This window comes from Gasterosteus aculeatus, chromosome 4, assembly GCF_964276395.1.
Source record: "Gasterosteus aculeatus chromosome 4, fGasAcu3.hap1.1, whole genome shotgun sequence".
Lineage (NCBI taxonomy): Eukaryota > Metazoa > Chordata > Actinopteri > Perciformes > Gasterosteidae > Gasterosteus > Gasterosteus aculeatus.
Window position 1 is genome coordinate 33,001,963 of NC_135691.1, and position 21,352 is coordinate 33,023,314.

At 48.0% G+C, this 21,352-nt stretch overlaps 1 protein-coding gene across 1 annotated transcript; it reads left to right on the forward strand.

Annotated features, from left to right (window-relative positions):
- Nucleotides 1-4,881: 4,881 nt before the first annotated feature.
- On the forward strand, nt 4,882-9,894 carry fam180a (family with sequence similarity 180 member A). The gene is made up of 3 exons (XM_040175523.2): nt 4,882-5,061; nt 8,875-8,972; nt 9,149-9,894. The coding sequence occupies exons 1-3, from the start codon at nt 4,986-4,988 to the stop codon at nt 9,476-9,478; spliced, it is 504 nt and encodes a 167-aa protein (XP_040031457.2). The 5' UTR covers nt 4,882-4,985; the 3' UTR covers nt 9,479-9,894.
- Nucleotides 9,895-21,352: the final 11,458 nt, after the last annotated feature.

The following is a 21,352-nucleotide window of genomic DNA, read 5'->3' on the forward strand; positions in this document are numbered from 1 at the left end:
GCTGATTTGAGGGAAGGCGGCGCAGGGAGCAGATGTGTCGGATGTGTCGGGCGGAGAGCGATGCCGTCTCGAGTGGCGACTGAAGTAAAGTGCGGCGCCGTTAAAATAACATTCCATCTGGTTTGGACGGAAAACTTTGGCCAGCTCCTTCTTATTATTCTCATTCTATCCAACTTCTCCCCCCCTCCTGAAGTCTGAACCTCATCTTCTTTGGCCAACTGCTTGGAATTTCCTGAAATGAAATAGCACAAACACTTCCTGGGTATTTCATAACACCAACACGCTGGTTGTGTGTGACCGAGCCGAGGCCCCCCGGTGGGATTGGCGGCCCCCCTCGGCTCACATGGTGAAAACACCCTCATTACTTTCGACCGGCTGCCGTCGGTGACCGGGAGTCGTGATTCCTACCGGTGCGTCGTGATCGCGGGCGTGATCGCGTTGACGGGTGTCGTCGCTCGGCCCCCGTGTCTCTGCCTCTCGCCTTTCATTAACGCCGACGCACACTCGTGCAGCGATTGCACCGGAAATGAAGTATGGATACCCATCATTATTCTAGTTATTAGGCAGCAGCAGCAGCAGCAGCAGCAGCAGCAGCAGCCGGGTGACACGGGGGAGAAGAGAGACTTCCTTTCACATTCAGACCGAGACGTCAGGATGCATCTGACCGGCCTAATTGTCCCTGAGCAACTTAAGAGTGGGAACCATCTCAGTTTCGCCATCGCTCCCCTGGACGATCCCGAAAGCGGTCTTGTATTTGCATGAATTGGTGTTTAATAACGACCTTTGAAGAAGCGATTAGTGATGCTTGGTTTGGCTTTATCTTTTATTAAGAGTTTAAGCTTGTGATTGAAGGTGCGTCTAACTACGCTGTTCCCCGAGGTTGCAGTTTCTTTTTAAGGCATCGCATCAAAGAGATTCACCGGGTCAAGAGTTTAAAGTTGTTTACATAGTTGCTGATATGATTAACGCATCTGTAGCTTAGGATGAACTATCTTGAGCGCTTCAATGCGGTGTTTTTTACTCACTGATGGGCTTAATTCTGCCGTAGCAGGTCTTAAACCGCGCTTACCCGCTGTCAGAGTGACGTCTTTTCTAGGTCATTTTGGACGTCCAATTTTGGTCCACTGGAGGGGTTGTTTTGTAACGCCAGGGGACGTCTTTTTTGGACGTCTACTGCACGTCTAATGTTTACGTCCGTGGGACCTCCATGTAAGGGCTATTTATGTGGTCGTTTTAGACGTCTTTTCAACGTCAAATTTAGACTAATTTTAGACGTTTTATACTACTTCTATAACTAAGAGGGTAGGGGACACGTTCTCTGTACCAGTAAATTTCCCTTTGTTTAGCTGAGCGGCTATACTTTTGTGTGCATCTCCAATTAACACCCAATGCTGAGACAATCAAATGGGAGTGTTTGGACAATTATCTGTAACAGTATGCCACCTTCTGGAATGGGACCAGATCATTTTCCAAAAACTCCATTTGATTGTCTCATCAACAGATAAGAGAAGCATACAAAGGTGTAATAGATTCCATTTCAAACTAGCTGCTGAGCCAAAGCTAAAAGAAAATGAACTGGCACAGAAAACATCCACCCTCTGGAAACATGACTAAAGATACACACACACACACACACACAAATAAATCACTCATCTTTATTTATCAAAAACCAATGGCCCTGAATGGCATAGGAAGGGCACCAGACTTATCAAGCATAATACAGTTGAAGCAGAATTATGAATGAATAATACGACTTTAATTGAATTGATCTGAACTTTTAATTTAACTCTTTCAAAAATCGTGTATATATTGATATATATCTATAAATATATATCAATTTATATATAGGATATAGATATGTGACTATAGTCACAATACAATTCCATTTCTATATTCATGTATGTGAGAAAGTTGTTTTCGAAAACAACAATCCTCCTATTTATCCCGTTGTCCATCCTGAGCCCCCTCATGATGTAATGAGTCCGACACCTCAGAGAGCGGCCCAGCTGTGGATTCTTTTGCTAACTCGAGAGGTCATCAGCGGAAGGTTCCGTGACCAACGAGCCGACAGCATCTCCTCACGAGGACCAGGTAGGAGGACGCAGAGCCCCAGAGGCCGGTAAGGGGCACAGGAGTGGACAAACAAAACAACTTCAGGCACGGCGGGTTACGTTATAAACGCCATCTGGACCACGCGACGCGTCAGCGTGAAACTAATTGGTCAAAAAACGAGAAGCAGGCGAACAAAGGAGGACATTAGCAACGTGAAGCTCGCCACGATGTTTTCCCTCGCGCCACATCAGCTTTTCTTTTTTTTTTTTAAAGCCGCGTTCACCCTGACGGCTGATTAGGCGCTGCGCACTAATGGGACAGGTGGTCTATTTGCACTCAGGTGGCGCTGTCTGCTCCCCGGCGTGTGACCGGCATGGCGTTAGGAGACACGAGCTGTCCGGGACGCGGCAACAAAGACTCTGACAACGTGCTCCCGTTCAGACGGGCCATCGATGGATTCCTTCGCACAGGTGTGACGGACAGTCGAGGTCATTATTCCACCATGATGCGGCGTTGCGCTCCGACGCGCACGCGCTCGGGTGCTTCTGGTGTTGAGTTGTTTTGACGCGTGATGTGCCAGACAGCCTTTTTATCGCCGGGTTGCGAAGGCCGCCGCGCTGCCGCTAACGACGGATAATCCACCGCTCTCAGTTTTAAACTTTCACAGGACTCTTTTCCAACAGTTGGCCAGCTTTTCCGAAAGATATATAACCTTTCGAAGGCTTTGAGACTTCACAGACTGTGAACACAGTAGAAGAAAAACATGGAAACAATGTACATACCAGGCTGTGGCCTCCAGGCTTCAGTTCCTGCAGTATTTAACGCATTACAAGATGGTCGTAACACAAAACCAAGCCACATGGGCCAGAAGAGGAAAGGTACAACATCTTGCCTCTGCAAAGCATCTTCTATATTTGTACAGGGTGCAGTTCTGCTGTTTACCTACTGTTACCTTGACACACAGAGCTTTGTGTGAAGGCAATTTGACCACTATCAGATCAACAATGCAATGATTTATGGCACAGAGGCAACGAAAAATAAAGTGTATCAAAAGGGTCCCTGATTTGCTCCGATGGCCACATTCATACCGTCGGACCTTATCTGAATAGAATTCAAGGCTCTGGGAGAAGCAGAAAGGGATCTCTCAGGATGTGCGCTGTAACACTGCCCCCTCATGGTCCCCCCCCCCATGCGTCGCGTGTGCGTGTGTGTGAGTGTTTGTGTGTCCGTGATCCCAAACACTGGCGGGGTCAGAGGCATTTTTCTTGTCTCGCATCTGCAGGCAAACAGAAAACGTGAGGCCATTTTTTTCCCCCCCTGGGGGCTGCTGCTTCGCCCCCCCTCTGAATGCCGTCGGCCTCTTAGTCACGTGGAGCACGCGCGGCGTCGCAGCGCGTGCTTCCACGCTTCCTCGTCCGCGTGAATGTGTGATGTTTGATTTTCTGCCGGCTTGAGAAAAGTAAAAGAAAAAAGAAAGAAAAAGCATCGATAGGGTTTCTCGTCCGCTGCGAGCGAATATTAATTCGAGCATATGGCGGCGAGAGTCATCCAGCGGCGATGTCGATTAATCAGACCTTTGAATGCGACTAGATTAACAAGACAGTGTTTTATGTCTCCTCCTCGGGCACCCTGGAGACCCTTGTTGTCTTGTGATGCGTTCTTCCCGCCGCCGCTCCTCGGTTTATTTACCGCCACAATGTTTTTAGGGATTTAAAATGGAGTATCCCGAATTGTTGTCGACAACTTTTTTTCCCCACAAGGAGTCATCGAATCCTCGTTAAATAATTCAGATAAACGGGATTACGGCCCCCGCGTGTGCACTTTATTCTTTTATCGGCGCTGAAATGAATCCGCCGCTTATGTTTTCATGCTGTTGCTGAAAACACAAAAAAGTGGACAATTACTGCACACAAAACCTCATTTTTCAACAGCAGCGTCGATCAACAACACTTAAGTGGAATATCTACGGGCTCTTTTTGAATAATCAATCGTTGCTCTCTGGTCTTAAGTGCTTTTCTTTTACACAAGGCCATTCCTGACAAAGCGCCTGTGCTTTATATCGGCAGATGCAGCCTTGAGCGCTGAGCCAACCGGGCAAACCACCTGAGCTCCACGGCTCCTACACAGTCCGTTATGTGCGTTTCATTGCACATATTGTGACAACAAAGAGCCACGAAGAGCGCATGAAGAAGGGGAGAGGGTCTTAATGCTTTGAGTGGTCCTCATGTTGCTGTGGTTGTTGTTGTTGCGCCTCTTTGTCTCCGTCTGCCTCGTTCTGGGTTCCATCGTTGCCTTTTGACTCAGTTAATTAACCTTGAAATTGAAGAAAAATAAAGAAAAGGCAGCGTTTTCTTAACGACCCCTCGTAAAATGATAATTTCCATTTCCAGCAGAATACATTAAAGAGTAAACCAAAACTAATACGGCCTGGATCCTGCTTTCATTCATGAAATAACCCAAAACAAAAGGGTCTATTGTTGTTGTGACGGTGATGGGGATGAGATACCGATGCTTGACGAAGCTCACGTCTCGCACCGGCTCTGCTTTGGTTCTGTTTTCGCGGGCCGCCGCCGCTTCGGTTCGTCCGTCGCCGACGTATCCGGACAAAGTCACGGAGCTCCTCCAGCCAGTAGCTGAGAGGAAAACCCAGCCAAGAAATCCTGAGGAGTTCCAGATGAGAGCTCGGACAGCCAAGAGAACACACACACACACAGAAATAAAAACAAAAAGAGGGGGAGAGCGGACGGATGGAGGGAGGTGGCAATGAACAAAAAAAAAAAAAATGCAAGAAATGAAGGAATTCTGCTCGGTATAAAACTCCCCAGTCGGAGCGTTTTCATCCAGCGTTGGGAAGCGGCTCTCCTGAGAGGACCGTGTGTGTCGATCTGTGTGTGTGTGTGTGTGTGTGTGTGGGTGGGTGTGTGGGGGTCAACATGACTCACTGGTGGGTTCTGCTCGCCATTGCTCACCTGTCCGTGTACCTGACAGCCAGTCAGCACCACAGCAAAGGTAGGTAGGACCTTCTGACTCCACGCATGCACAACATCTCCATCTTCATCCACGCTGCACAACATCTCCATCCTCAACCACGCTGCACAAAGACAACGATAATGGAAAGACAGACATTTAAGGTGGTTAAATCCTGGTTTGCTCGTGTGTGTGTGTGTTCTGTGAAGGAATGTGTGATAACGGGAACATTGGAGGAGGACGCCAACGGATCGTTTTCCAAAGAAAAGCGAACCGGCCTTTCGCTGGATCCGCTCGCTGAGGAAATTCCTTTCTCAACAGTCAACGTCACTTAAAAAAACCTTAAGACGGGTCACTTTGGAGGGAACACCGACATGATTGTGTTAACGATTTGACGCACGATCGGTTCTGCCTCTTGAGTTTTCACCACGGGAACCCGCCGCATCTGCTCCACGTGCATAAATGTGCGTTACAGTTGAGATGGCGAAGGCCGAGGAAACTAGACGAAGAGATTTATCGCCTCTGACGGGAAGATTGTGTTTCGGCCATCTTCCTCTTTTTTTTTTGCCGCCGGAATTGACACGAGAGGGCGGAGCTAAAGACACCCAATTGATTGGCCCTTAAAACTGTGTAATAAACCGAAAGAAATACTTTCCAGTCGTTTGAGCGAACGGATTGTTGGAGAGAAAAATGTCCCCTTTCTCCATCTGACGCCGCCGAGCTCCACTGTATCCAGAGCTTTAACGGCACTACATTCAATATGTCTGGTCGACCTGCTGGCCGGCACTTTAATGAAAAAAAGGCCCGCTCGTTTTATCACTGGGGCAGATGAATAGCGGGATCCTCCCTGGCGAACCTGCCTGACTTCGTCGCATCATCAGCCTCTCGGGGATTCGTCTCACCGTGGCGACGTCGGAAGGGGGGAAGTCTGTCTACATTGCAGATGTAAAAACAGTTTTAACGTGGAGGTGAATTTAAAAGCAGAAGATTGGCCTTTTCATTTCTTCCGGCCTCCTTTTCACCCCCTTTTGACGCAAGCTGCGTCCATTTTGTTGTATCCCCCCCCTTTTCCACTATTTTCAGACAACCCTCCAGCCAGGAACGCCATTTAGCCTCGCCGATTAATGGACCTCGTCTCCTTGCACGGCGATTAGCGGCAGATTACAAGTCCGTCAGTAACGCCACCGGGGGAACGCCGGCCCATCAAAACACCGCTTGTTGCCAGAGGAGGGAGGGGAAGCACTAAGGAGTCAACGGGCTCGGAACCAGCAGCGGTGGGAGAGCTGAGATGTCGTAAAGGTGGGACGTCTACATTAGAAACTCCCCACCTCTTCCCGCTCCGGCCCGCCAGCGACCCTTAGCTCTCTTGGCGCGTCTGTTCCCTGTCTTCTCGTCAGCGCCCGGGTTCCCTGCCAGATCGTCCGCTGTGCGCTCCACCCTTCTTCTGTCTGCCGGCACTTCCTCGTTGTTATATTTTGCCTGTATTTTTAGACTCCTCGCCAGGCTGCCTTGGCCTGTCTTTGCGCCGCTTCTCCGTCTCCCTGTTTCGGATCGGCGGCAAAGCAAACGTCACCTCCAGATTCCCCCCTGCCTGATTTTATTTTGCTGTTTGTTTTCCTTGCAGGGATGTTTTAATCAGACACGTGGCCTGTTTCTGTGCTCCGTGAGCGTTAACAGGCAATAACGTTTCATTGGAAACTGCTGTTTCCCTCCGCTGGAAGCATGAAACACCCCACTTTACTGCACGCCAAAGCACTGACGCGCACAGCAAACAACGGCGCAGAGCAGTAGACAACTTTTATGCAAATGACATATTAATCATTCTAAATGTAAATCAGCATCGGGGGGGTTCTCCGATGTGTCGTTCCCCTGCAGCCCCTTGATCCCTCAACAACCTAAGCCTTGTTCTAATGAGCACGCTGCCCTTTGGGTGTTGTTCTGTTTGCATTGACAGTGTCCCACCGAAGCTGAAGTGTCTCTTCAAGTGTCTAATGACTGACGGCCGAGGCATTTCTCCTCCGCTGATGATCTCGCACCCGGGATTCACCCGAACAATCAGGGGTTTAAATCTTCCGATGCCTTCACGGCTGCGTGTCGGGGTGGGACGTCTCAGTATTCTCAGGGCTGTTGTTTGGTGTCTGGGTGGTTCAAAATGATTTTAGCAAGTCAGAACTTGTTTTAGCACTTAATATTTCAACATGTCATGATAAAACAAATTAATTACTAAGCTTTACAGTTACTGGTTGAAGGTTTTTGTGACTTTGGACCGAGTCCACTGTTTCCACTCGGAATGCTAAGCTAAGCTAACTAGCTGTGTTTCTAGGGAAGAGACATGAGTCATTTAACTGTTGGCAAATAATTCAATTTGATCGTCGATGCGGAGGAAAAAGTATTTAAAGGCTTCTTTTGTGTGAAAGGATGAAAAAAGTTTGTGCTTTGAACTCTTAACTTTAAGTATTTCGTAACTCAGTGGCCTTTGGATAATACAAATGTGCCAAATTGTGTATTCTAACGGGGCTGCAGACTTTTTGGATGGATGGCGGCCGTCTCCCGAGCAGGAAGCAGGTACGCGGGGAGATCAGCACACTAGCCCCGCCTCCCGCGGCCCCCGGGCAGCCCGCAGAACTGTTCAATGGTGGATCGAATCCAATCTCCGGCCCAGTATCCCACTGTACACCTCGATACGTGTGCGTGAGTGTTGGCCGACGCGAAGCAGGAGGAAAAGGAGTGGAAGGATTCTGGAGAAGCTCAACGGCAGGTTTAACCAGAATCCGGCTTGAATTAACTTTGCTTTTCACTTCATCCTCCAGAAGCACTTTCATCAAATCGGTTTTAGAGGTTCACACTAAAGAGAGAATCATAATTTGAACATATTTCAGGCATCTGGGCAGCAGCAGTCCTATTATTACCAATATGGAAGAGGAAAATGTGCGTGTGGATAATTCTCATCCTACTGTGACCTCCTCTGCTTTCTTAGTCGAGCCTTATTGCGACTTGACCTCCAGAAGACTTTCCATTAGCGGTGAGAACATCTGCTCGCTATCAGACGGGGCTGCTGTGCCCGAGCGAAACCCAAACACGGCGGCCGGGCTCCTTCATGAATCATTCCATGCAAACAGACAGGCCCTTTAGGTTTCAACAATAACTTAAGAGAAAACAACATAGAGAAAGAATATTACAGTTTAAAAGGTTCAAATAACTTTACAAAGAAAGTAAAGTGCCAGCAGATACCAAAGAAGGCTGATCAATAAGGTGTGAATAATGTGAACGAGTTCAGTTTAGTCACTTAACATAATTTAGTCCTGATATCAGGTTGCATTTCACCCCTTATGTCGCTCTCAGGTCATTCAAGAGGGGAGCAAAGCCAATTTTAGATGCCCTTTGCAAAGGCACCAGACTCCGTGGAAAGAAAACTGTAATTGGACTTAAATGAACTTGTTGTACTTGATTAAAAACAGCCTACTTGGCTGCCGTTCTTTTTGCACAGCTTCCTCTTGTTTATCTCCGTCAGTAAAATATGTATTTCATGGGATTTTTATCAGAGCGATTTGGCCGCAGCAGAAGGTTCTCATTCCAGCTCTCTCTGGACAGGACTATGGTTTCTCTGGTCTGCCTGTGAGCGAAACATCTCACCTCCGGATGCACTCGGGTCATTTGTAGCTCGCGTGGCGGACCGATTACTCTCTGCCCAGCTGGGGACGGGTCTATCTCACCTGCATAATGTTTTAGCAGTAATGTAGCTTGTGTTTTCTCAGCCTCGGGGCCCCCGGGCTGCAGCGTCGGATAAGGCGGTGGCCGATTTCTTCAACGCGCGGAAGATCCTCTAACCCCCTTTCCTGTGCTTATGTGTTCCAGCGCTGTACCCGTCCGCGTATCGGGTAAAGCGCGGGGCGTATTGGCTGATCAACCCCACGTTCCAGTCATCCGAGGAGGACGTCAACCTACTTTTCGAGGTCAGTCCGGAGCCGGTTGAAGGTGTTTGAACAGCTCAGGGCTTCATTACTAGGAACCTCTTTTTAAATGTGTTGGACATTTGTCCGAGTCCCATTTCTTTGGGGCATCTTAGACATTCAGTTGGTTCCTGGTGTGAGTAGAGAGTTCTCGAGCCTCTGGATCGACTCTTTCCCAGATGCTGCTCGGCGGAATGCAGATCCAAGACGGGCAGCGCGACTTGCTGATCGCCGACGCGGAGCTGGCCTCCCTGAGGAGCGTGGACAAGCTGGAGGTCATCTGCGAGGACGTCCTGCCCAAGAGCCTCCCGGACATCCGGCGCCTGACGGCGGAGCTCGCCCGGCGCCGGCGACCCTTGAGCTGGCAGGACTTCGAGAGGACGGTGCTGACCCTGGTCTACGCCGCTCAGACCCTGGCTCGGGGCGGCGGCCAGCAGCGGAGGGAGGCGTGGACCGACGCTGTCACGCAGCTGTTCGGGGCCCTTCAGAAGGACCTCGGAACCTCCTGAGGAGGATTGGGTTTTATACAAAAACACAGTGCTCAATTGTACGCTTGATTCAGCTTAACATTTTATTATATATCGATATATAAAACATCATCATTTTTGTTACAATGAGAATATCCGGCGTCGTTGAGACAAATATGAAAAATGTGTTTGTTCTTTAAGAAACGTAATCAGATTCGGTTCGTCTACCTACTTCCAGAACTTTATTTAGTAGAGATGAAGACAGGAAACCGCGGAGCGGGACGAGGACGCCTTGAGACAAAGGCGCCTGGGAGGCTCCGATTTAATCGCTTTGTCAATTGTTTTACTGCTCATTTGTGTTCAGTCCTCTACTGTTTGGAAGTGTAATGAATTGTGTTTAATCCACCCTACGTTATGTGGAAATGAAATAAAAGCTTTGTGTGTGTGAGCAAGCAGAAGGACGGCCATTTTTAATCAGGCTCAAGAACTTCCACAGCCTCGGCGTCAAAACAGCCGTTCGCCGTTAATGTCGATGAGAAATAAGTGACAGAAGTAGCTGGCGAATGTTTGTAACGGACCCGCGGACTTTTCCCCCGATCGCACTGACCTTTTGAGAGGCTTTTAAAATATGCTAAATCAAGCTGATTGCAGCACATCAGGCGCTGTCGCCTCGTCTGCTGCTCGGCTCATTTCACTCGCCGGTGAGTGAGTGTGTTTACATCAATACCCCTGATTGCTCTTTTTTAGCAAACTGAAAAGTGTTTGCTTCAAGGATCCCCATCGTTACGGGAAAGAGGTGCTTTTCCCGTAGCACGTGTTTGTGAACGTATGCATCTGTTTTCCCTCCTCGAGTCGATTGCTTTTACGTTTGCTTACGTTTCGCTCGGGCCTGGAAAACGTTGGTCTCCCAACGTTTGTGATTTCCTGCCAGCAGAGGTGAACGTCCTCCGCCAGCGCTTCATTCCTGAGATTGTAGATGACGATCACAGGCAGATTTTTTTTATTTATTTTTTTTTATCAGCACTTCAGCATTCATCCCCCTGCCGGAGCCTCCGGCGCCGACTGGGGAGGGACTGATTGATGAGCAGTCGAAGACTCGCGGTGTGGAGTTTCAGGATCAGCCTCCGCTCCCCGCTGCGCACTAATGATGATGATGATGAGTTTTGGGGTGTTTTGAGGCGTAAAGAAGTCGAGATATTGAAAAAAAAAACACTTAAGCTCTCAGGATCGACCGATCGAGGTGTGGGGATCCACACCTCACAATTCCCACATTGTAATGCAGAATAGTTTCAACGCATACTGTTATTAAATTTTGTCATAAATACGCCTTAAAAGTTTCAAAATGACTCACAAACCGCAGTGCTTCTCTTCATTGCCACTTTCTCCTCCGTGATCGTGCCACAGATTTAATAAGAAAATATGAGGCTTTCGTCCTGGTTATGAAATATGATTGTGGACTTTTTTTGTAGCCATTTAGTGCATCGTCCCCTGATGCCGTGCGTCACCCACAGCGGCACCAAGTATGCTGAGAGAGAGCAGCACCAAGTGGCCGCAAACCGAACTCCCGTCCTGCAGTTCTGCAAAATCAATCTGCTTAAATCAACGTGTTGCATCTAATTGGACTGACTTGGCTTACTGCTTGTGCATCCTCCCTTAAGATGATAGCACGTAATCATAATTTCTACTAAAGGACTTTGTCTCCTCTTCCCACAACTTCAGCCTTTCACAATCATCCAGTGCACAGAAACAATTAGAGCTGTATGACACTTTACTGAAAAGTATTACATGAGTCTTTTCTCAGACTATTAAACCTGCCTGTAACGTAATCTTTGGGTGAATATTCACACGAACGTGCCCACTAGGGGGAGGCATTTTCAAATGTTATGGCACGCATGGGCCTCACTCTTGTTATCAGCACAATTTGGTTATTTTCCATTGACTCGTGCAGATGTTGTCAGGACAAATGGATTCAACTGGACTTTAAGTAGATACGTGCTAACGCTCTCTGTCCTAGTTTGTAGGGCCGCATGAAGCTGTAAGACCTCCTGAGCTCATGGCGGTACATTTTTGTTAAAGCAGAGACACAAATGAACTCTTACTCTGTTAGTTTCTTTCCTGTGTGTTTACGTGGGTGCGTTTGCGTTCGAGGCGGCTTAATTAGAGCTGAATCTTGTCCAAAACCAACATGCCATTTTTTTTTTCTTGGTAGAAATATCCTGTGATCCAGCTGAACGCCCAGTTGTTTTAACTCGAGCTTATCAGCTGCATGTGTTTCTCCCCCCGCAGCTGTCAGACATATTTTCAAGCTCTGCTGGCAGAGAGGGACCGACGAGGCGTCACAGTGTGTCGCACGCACACACACACACACACACACACGTTGCCATGCTGCACCGAATTAAAACAACTCAATCATGCCTGCCACTCGGAATGACTCGCGGTGTAATTTGACGAACATCTCCCCCAGATATCACGAGAAAACAATTCACGATCTGGAGCTCAGGCATCAAACGCTGCGGCAACACCAATAAAAACATTCCTCTGGCAAAAAACAGCCCACACATTGTTCTCCTTGCAGATCCGTTGACACGATACGTTCGTGTGGAAAATGTAGTTTCCTATGAGACGGATTACTGTCATTCAGAGAAGGATCTTGTGGTTGTGATTCTTTAACAGCTATATGAATGGAAAATGTGCTGCGTGAAATAGTAGCTGAGCTCAACTGCAGAGCACAAATTAAAAGCAGAAGATAAATCGCCGCTGTGGATTCCGACTTCACTGGATCTTCGTCGATATTGTACAATCCTCTCGTTGTGAATCGCACAAGCGTCCGTCCCAGTTGGGAGACCCTTTTTTTCAGCTTTCCCACCAATCGTGTTTGTTGGGTGCGACTGGGTGTTTGATAAGGCGCTGTGGGAGAGCTTAGCTGGCCCTGAGATCGGAGATAACGCCGCATCCTCGGACTGCTATCGGACGTTGTTGTGAGGCGCGGCGGGAGTTGCTGCTCGTGTGTTTTTCAACACGGCTCCCCTGCGTGCCCGACTGGATTTGGCTCGGTGGAGTCCGGCTACAGGTGGAGCGGTCCCAGCGGGCCCCGTGAGGGATTGATGATGCAGCTGTGTGCGGGTGGTGCTGGTGGCCTGCGGCTATGAGGTCCAATCAATACTTCATTTTATTAAAGAAATAGTTCAACGTTGTGCTCTCTACGTGCAGGTTAGCAGAACTGGAAACAGAGGGGACACTACCAGCAGCACGGAGGGCATGACAACACCGTGTACCTCATTTATTCAACCTGTAAAAAACAACAAGTTGGTGCTTTTTGGTGCTTTTGACCTAATAAAACCCTCCGGTCTGCCGGCGGGTCAGAGGTCAGGCTGCAGGGGTCGGGGTTAAGTGATGATCAACAATGTTTGGAAAAGCTATTAAAAGGTTTCACATCATATGTCATCATAATGCAGTCTGTGTGCGTTGCTTTTACCCACTTCTGTGAGGCATTGTGACGACTATAAAGCATTTTCTCATTACTTAAAGCATTGTTGATTATCATTTAACTCTCATTCCGCTCCGGGTCAGGTGGGTTCACACTAAGCTAACCCTCTCCTGAGGATATCAATCGCCTTATTTAAGTCTCTGCAATGATGTTGATATGAATCTAAAAATACGAAAGTGTTCTTTTAGAATAGGTCAAATAAATGCATGTAATACACGTACATGCAGTACAAGTCCTCTCTTCTCTCCTATCAGTAAAACCAAGTCGGTGTCATTGCGCCCACATGGAATGAAGCCATGACATCAGTAAATTCACTTTTCAACCTGTCACTGTTGCTAAGAGACGGCGGGCGTGACAAATGGCACTTTACAACTGGTGTTCTCCACACGGCGCTCTGCCTTGTCATTTAGCGGAGACATATAGGATTAACCGAGGCAATTTGAACGGATTTAAAGAAGACAACCAAAAGACGTGCTACAAGTGTGAGCTGTCTTTTATAACGAGAGTCTGCTGATTCAATCAACGGCCCGTCGTCATGTTTAAATCCTCGGCCCGCTGATGAAACGTTTGTGACGGAGGGGTTCGGAGTGTGAAAGCCCAAATCACTGCGCACCCCAACCCCTCCAATCCTCAACTCTGCATCACATAGCGCCATCTCCTTTAATATTTCCTCTGATGAATCCCTGCATGTTACCTGCCCTTTCAGACGCGTTTATTAAGGGTGCTTTGGGTATCAAATTCAATATAAACTTTCATAGCACAGCAGAATTGCTCCCTAATGTAGCTCTGCGGAATTTTCAAAGTTACCCCGGCACGGATTTCCAAACCAAGCGTGGGCCGAAGATAGAACCTGGCGGGACTCCGGGGGACCGGATGAGTAAGCTAGAGACTCCCGGGGTGACATTCCACCGAGTAAACACGGTACAACATTTGATTCCTCCTTTAGGAAAGGAAAAGTTTGTGGACAGTCGGGCCTCGCTTCCGCTGAAGTCTGTGATCGACGGAAAGTGATTCAGCAGCAGCAGGTGGCCGTAAATCAAACCCTCGACTGCAGATTAATCTAACTCAAAGTGGCTGGTCCCTGTGGCCCGTCTCCCTGTTTAGAGAAGAATTCATCATGAAGTGACTCTGAGGCTCAGCAGCGTGCCGGCTTTGTTTTAAATCCGGCCATCTTGGTTTGGTTTTAATGGACGCCGTGTTTTAGCATAAACACGCTCAGGAAGCGGTGCGTCATGGCCGCTGGATTCTCAAAGAGCGACGGGGATCTGCGGTGTTTGTGTGTGTGTGTGAAGGGGGGGTGGGGGGCGACTCTCGCCCCCGGGCCCCATCCCGAGAGGCTGCCTGCCTGCCTCGTTGTGTGTTTGGTGTCAAACTGAGTGTGAAGAAGTCTACAGGGCCCCCGGGAGTCGTACAGCAACCCTTGACTCACACTTTGCTTACGCTCACTTGTCTCTACCTGATTTGTATATCATCTGTACACGCTCTCGAGGTACGATCGCGGCAGACGTCCTTGTCCTCGCGCTGACCTTCACGGCGCTGCGTGACCGCGTCCATTCCCCGGTAGACAAAGCTTTGTTTCCCTTCACCGAGAGCGTGTTTATGCGAAACGAATGATGGAAACACAAAGTCAACAATGATTCATTGCCCTCCAGTTACATTTTACAAGAGGATAAATGTGGGGAAACAGATGCGCGGACCGAATGTTTGTTTGTTTGTAACCTCGGATCTGAACTGTCACGGTGCGTGACCCGGGGGGAGAATCTACAGCTGGTGCTCGCCCAGCTAAGGAATGTGTATCTTGAGGGCACTCCTTTGAAAATACCAGAATATATGATCGCATTCCTGCAAATCCAGCCCACTTTACCCAGGAGGTCCGTGTCTGTGTCTGGTAGCGGCTCCATGGTTACCCAAAGTCAGAACACATGACGTACAGCTCTCACCGGCCATGAACGGTTTGCATGTAATCAAACTTGTTTGGATTTTTTTCAGCACTGACCTCATGAAGAACGTGCTTAATTTACATTCTGTGCATGTGTGTGATCAATACCGATCCGTCAACACAAGGCATTGATCGTGCGGGTCCTGCTCTAAATAGGTTATTCCCATAAATAATACCATAATCAATGCAGTCGGTCATTGTACGATGGATTTTGATAATGTAACTTTATGTATTCTATATAAAGATATAACCCTAACCCTGCTTCATCATTGCATGTAGTCTGTATCATGGCTGTGTTGTTTTGGTATGGGTGCGCTTGGCTCGTAGTAAATATAGTTTATTCGCAGTTTCCTAAAATGCCCAAATGAGTATTTTATTATTATTATTTGACCACACTTACACAATTCAAACGGTAATGAATAAATCATTGAAACATAACCTGTAATATCGCGGCTCACACTCTAGATGATCCGTACCGGCCACCACAAAGTGACCCCTTTCCTGCCCAAGTGATTGACCCACTCGTGGCAGCATGGACATCCAACCCACTCCGGAACTCGAAGACGTCCGCCCCGCAGCCCCCACTGGGAATATGAGTCCACAGGTTAATGCTTTCCCAATCAATCAACGGCTTGAATGGAATAATCTGTGAGTGTTCCTGATCGCCCACTTGGCTAATTAGCACTCTTCATCTACTTTGGGTGGAGACCGTCCCATGGCACTCACAGGGTAAAACTAATTAAACGTCTTGACTCTATATGGACCCTCGCTGCCAACCTCTTCCTCCTTTACTTAAACTCTGAGCGACTGCGTGGGGGGGCGGAGCGTTACGTTTGATCTGCAGGCATAAAGTGGGTTTAACTATTGATGTGGACCTAAAGTCATTCAGTCTCAACGTTTGGAAGTCTGTTGGGGGTCACCCTGCTGAAGTAATCAAGAAAGTGGGGAGTGACAGCTTGCAGAGCTCATTCTAATTGAATTGTCGTGTGGCCGATCGAACAACAAACAACTCAAAGTGATGGAGAAGGGGGGGGGTGCTGGTCAGAACGAGGGCTCTTGAGGGATTTCCATGGTGGTCGTCCATTGGCAGCCAACTATCGGTGCTGGGATGAAAATCTGGCTGTTGACAGATGACGGGCACGCCGGTGACTTGGTTTCTCCCAAAGGTTTTGAATTGCCTCCAAGTTCCATCCGTGATCGCTCTTCTTCACATATGTTTGTAATCCACGTCGGGAGCCTGATTGTTTGCCGTCATAAGCTTCTCCTTTGGACAGCACACCACATGTGGGAGTGAAGTCATTGCTGTGGCCTCGGTGATGTAAATCGTCTCTCCGTGCGACCCCCCGCACGGAGACCCCCCCCTCAAGTGATTCGAGAAGAAATTATAAGGAAAATGGAAAATTTCACTCCGCTGCATAAAATGCTGCGTTGCTGTGGAGGACCACTGTGGAGGACTGGAACTCCAAACGATGCCGCAGGTCATATGGTTGGATCTGAGAGGAGGGTGTGTCGTTTCTTTAATCACCAGAAAATACTTTCAGGAAAACTGTGATTAGTTGTTTCTAGGTAAACGGATGAAACACTTGGCAACGTTAAAGGCAACGTTTAGCTCCGGCAAGCAAAGCAGCTACGACAATTAAAGGTAGAAGTTATTCAGATGACATAGTCTTACTAAACCGGGGGAGGATCAATTGAAGTGTCTCAGCCTCAATCAGTGTGTCACTCAGGGTTTGATTGGTTCGGTCTTTGGAGACTTAAAAGTAAGCACCAGTAAATAAACTTACACTTAAATTGTGTAAAAGTATTCGCCTACAGAGCTACAATCCCCCATAGAATTCAACTGAATGTGACAGTATTCTGACTCCATCTGTGAGCACTTTCAGCTAATGCAGCGACTGTAGAGTTTATACAACCATCATCCATCAAAACGAGTAACATCGAGGCTCTTTGCAATAACTTCAAGCAAATCGACTTCCAGTACGCCGATGACAAAATGCTTTCAGACGTTGATTTATCTCGTGATTGGTCATGCTCGTCAGTTGACCCCTGACCTCAGGAAGCATATAATCAGCAGGAAGTGTACACATGCCCCAATTTATAAGCGAAGGGTGTCCCTGGGCAGATACACCCTCCCATGTTGCTGCCATCCAGGCACTTTAATCTGATCAATGGGGCCTTGGGGCCTTTGTTTCTCACAAATTTACACGTGTTAGACTTTTGTGTTGAGTCTATACATTTACTGAGAGCGGTCGTAAAATACAGTCATGAACATAACAGACATTAATCATGCGAATCTATAAAAAGTGACATACCCTCAAACTGCGTAAACGTATGGATTTTACCCGCTGCAGTTGAGATTAATGTAGAGGAAAAGCTAAACCATAATGTCACGACGAACAGGGGGAAAACGATGTGTGGTAACGCAGTGATTCCAGAGTAAAACCAGCTTCTACGGGGTAATGGCACAGATAACACGCTGTTACATTCATCACCTGCCGAATGCAAAATTCATGCTTCAAGCCGCAGCACAAAATAACAGTAGGTGCTGGATTTATTCTTCCAGTTTCACTGCTCCCTGCGAGCGCTCCATTTTTTTGACTCAATGGAGAGTCTGTGAAGTGTTCAATGAATAATAACAAAAGCTCCAGAAGTTACAAGGCCACGACATGCGGAATCCATGACCTCAAAACTTAAAACATACCTCGAACCTTTTCCTGCACCATCTGCTTCCTTCCACAGGTGACTGGCTTGGGTGGGTGTCTGGGGGCCGGCGGGTGGAAGGGGAACGGCGGGTGAAGTCGAAAGGGAAGAAAGCGCGCCGCTCCGCCGAGGCCGGATAATTCGAGGTGGGTATCTGGGAAACAGAGGGGGGTTCACGGCGGAGCGGCTGCTGGGATCGCGTCTCCGTGGGGGGGGGAGTCGTGTGCGTGTCAAAGGGCTCGCGGTCCCCTTCCAGTCCCGCCACATGGGGCCTGACATCATGCATCTGTGTCCAATGCCAGGGTCGGGTAAGGGATACGACTCGACCCCTTGGCCTTTGGTGAAATTCAGCCATTCGTCATGCCTCTCTCCGGATCAAGGACCGCGGCTCCTGGCACATCTGCTCATAATGCAGGTAGTGTGTTGGGTGGGGGGGGGGCGGCTTCTGTGAATCCGAACGATCTGCTGATGTGTGTAAAGCGACGGCCGGTGAGCCATGTGCTTCCAGAGGAACCCCCGTCTCTCAGCCTAATGAGGTTGTATATCCTTTGAGTTTTCGGGCACTCTGAGGCAGACAGCCCTCACCTTTGAACTTTGAAAAACCCAAAGAATCCTGATAAAACGCATTAAGAGATAGCAGAAAATGCCAATACATCAGAGGGTTTATTTTTGCATGCTGGTGCGAAAAGAATCCATCCATCTTTACAACTCAAACAATGCCATGATTGTTGCAAAGTGTCCCATTTAGTTTGAAATGATTGTGGAAAAGGAGCCTTTGGGTACCTCGGGTGTTTACCTTGTCTCAGACGGATGGCGCTGGCTCCCTTTAGGCTGAAACGCCCAGTTTGAACGTTATCTTTTTGTTTGGCTACCATGCACTCGGATCAGGACACAAAGACCGGGAGGCGTTATTACTGATGTGCAGGCACGCATAAAGCTTTTAATACTCTTGACGGACTGGATGCCATGTGTTGACACATTTATCAGCTGTAGATACGAAGCCCTGGTTCATTGGTTAGAGGCTGGAAGTGGTTGTTAGACTGTGCCTCAGAGCCTAATAGGCCCTTTTCCCCAGCAGCCCCTTTTTGACGTGTCAAAGCAGAGTACACGTGGGTGAAATGGATAAAATGATCATACTGTTCCACTGTGTTCCAGTGCGCACTCTAAATGGAAGCCAGCCATTATTTAATGTCATTAACTACCCTTGTGTTTACCTCACAATGACTCGTCAACATGTTGACGCTGTGAAAAGGGCCCTGTGAAGCTTGTTGAGAGGCTGTAACGGCCTTGTGGAGCCAAGAGTGTTTCTTTTCAACAATCTGGAATTCATTTCTATGCAATTTGGGGAATTTTTATACACCAATTCATGGTGGAAATGTTTAATATACTGAAAAACTGAATAAGCAGTAATAAATTGTCCCTTTTTCAACTTAATCAGTGATAACGATTTCTTTTGCTAATGGTTCCTTTGTATTTGAAATGCACGGTTGCATGTCGTGGGTTTACAGCGACCTGCATCTTCTCCATTTCCCCGCTCGGTCAGAGAGGTCATGACGTGATTGACAGCAGGACCGTAATAGACAAGCGGCCCCCGTGACCTTCGATGAAGACCCTCCGGAATTGACTCGGACAGGATCTCCTTGAAGCTAAGAACGCCCACAGAATATATATTGCCGTCGACCACATTGAACACAATGGCAACTATTCAGCGACCTCGACCTCTCCAGCTGATTGGCATTCCTGTACTTAAGGCGGCGTGGAGGTGGAAGTGTCTTTAATGATCCACGTTGACAGTAAAGTTACAGGAATTCAGATAAAACAAGCAGACTGGCTTAAGTCATTTAAGTAATGTTAAATGGCACTTGGGTGGAATGTGCTTTCTACAAAAGGCTTTATTTTTTCTCATTTTTGGTTCCAATTGACATGCGTTATCTATATATCAGTATCAATCACTGAGGGTGTTTACTGCCAAAGTAATCGCTGTAGATTTTATTAAAGTCAGGCTGAATCAGCAACACCGTCCATGTGAGTTTAACTCGAGGTTAAACCAACATGTTCCTCACACGAGAGAAAGGAAAATCAACTTTTCCTATTTAAGCTTTTTTTGGGGGTGGGGGGGGGGAAGCAACAGTTAAGTACATTTTGGATTTACCCTTTTTAAGCTCTCCGAGCATCTTCCACCGGTTGTTTTGTTTGTGATGGAATGCATGAATGTTTTGTATTGGAATAACAAAAAAACTAAAAAAAGATGGACACGGTGACAACTCGGGGGAAATGAGCGGTGAAATTCAATAAAATGTGCAGGGTAACGAGACGGGAGCGAGCGCGACAACTTAATGAGCTGGAGCTGACGGGTCAGAATGGATTCGCCTCCGCGGTGATGGCGGTGAGTGACAATGCAGCGCGCCGGGTGGGGGCATTTTACGTGCGCCATAATGTACCGTCTTGTGCTGCTCAGTCTTCAAGTCCGTCTTTGTCCCTCCGGCATGCTCATCATTAAAATAACGTATTTAGCTGATAGCATCTGCTGAGCGGCTTTGTGTTCGCGCTGTGAATGGCGGCCTTTCATTAGGGAGAGCGCGTGGAAGGATGGAGTGATTTCAAATGAGTTCACAGATTTGGAGATAACCCCACCCAAACTTAAAGCCCTCGGACGCGATAAAAAAAAAAAGCACCACAAGCACACGCACGACCAATCGAAATTCTGTCACGGTTGAACGACACTAATCGCAGACCATCTTGTTTTTCTGATTCCAGAGCTTTCACTCTTTGCCGGCTGCCCAATAAATCCTGAAAGGCCTCACTATCTATCATAAGAACGTGCAGAAAAGAATGTCTCCTTCGCCGTGTCTATAAATCTGGGCTTGAATCCACTTGATCTGGACGAACACGTCAAGAGGGTGAACCGGGTGTTTGAAATGAGGGTGAATGACCTTAAGACCCTCGGGGAAGCTTCACCTCCAGCTGACCTTTGGCGCGACCCATACACACACTGCCACCTCTTCTCCATCTACCACATTGACGTTTCTACAAGAGCTTTTGTTGGTCTCCAAAGACCTGCTGCTTATTGCTCCTCCAGAACATGGAACAAGCTGCTGGAGTGACGATCTGGACTTACTTCTGCTGGATTTCACTCTCCCAAATGTCCATTACACTGAAACGTTTTTTATTCCCAGCGTTCGTTGGGGGCAACGGCGTTGCCCATTTGAAACCCCTCCCTGCACTCAAACATCTCAGCTTTCATCCTCAGACCCGCTTTTAACTTCAGAGACTGGCAAGCTGCCCTTAACATCAGCTATTCAACCACCTGAACGGTGTCCAATGCCGTCAGCCTTCCAAGCGTCCGATTTCTCTCCTCCGGTGTGAAATCCCCAACAGCTACAGTGCGGCTCGGTAGCCAACGCCGCTCCCAAAACGATATATTATCCCGATAACCTCTCCTCCCTCCAACAAATCCATTAGTCCAGGATCCGCTCGCAGGCCTCTCCTCCCTGCAGCTGTCGCTCGCCCCGATGCAACCGCTCCATCCCCAAAATCAGAGTCTCCAGGCCCAGTTGTCTAATGCCGATGTGAGCCAAATATCCGCACACCCTGCAGGCCTGTTTTTGTGTTATACATTTCGATGTTGCCTTTTGAAACCCCCCCCCCCCCCCCCAGTATTCAACGTTAGCTACGGCCCGTTGTATTGTGCATTGACCAACAGCTTAAGACAACCTCATATTTTGCACATTCATTTGTAATCTCGCTCACAATTTATCTTGTGACGTGTGGAAGTTTCATGTCGGCCCCA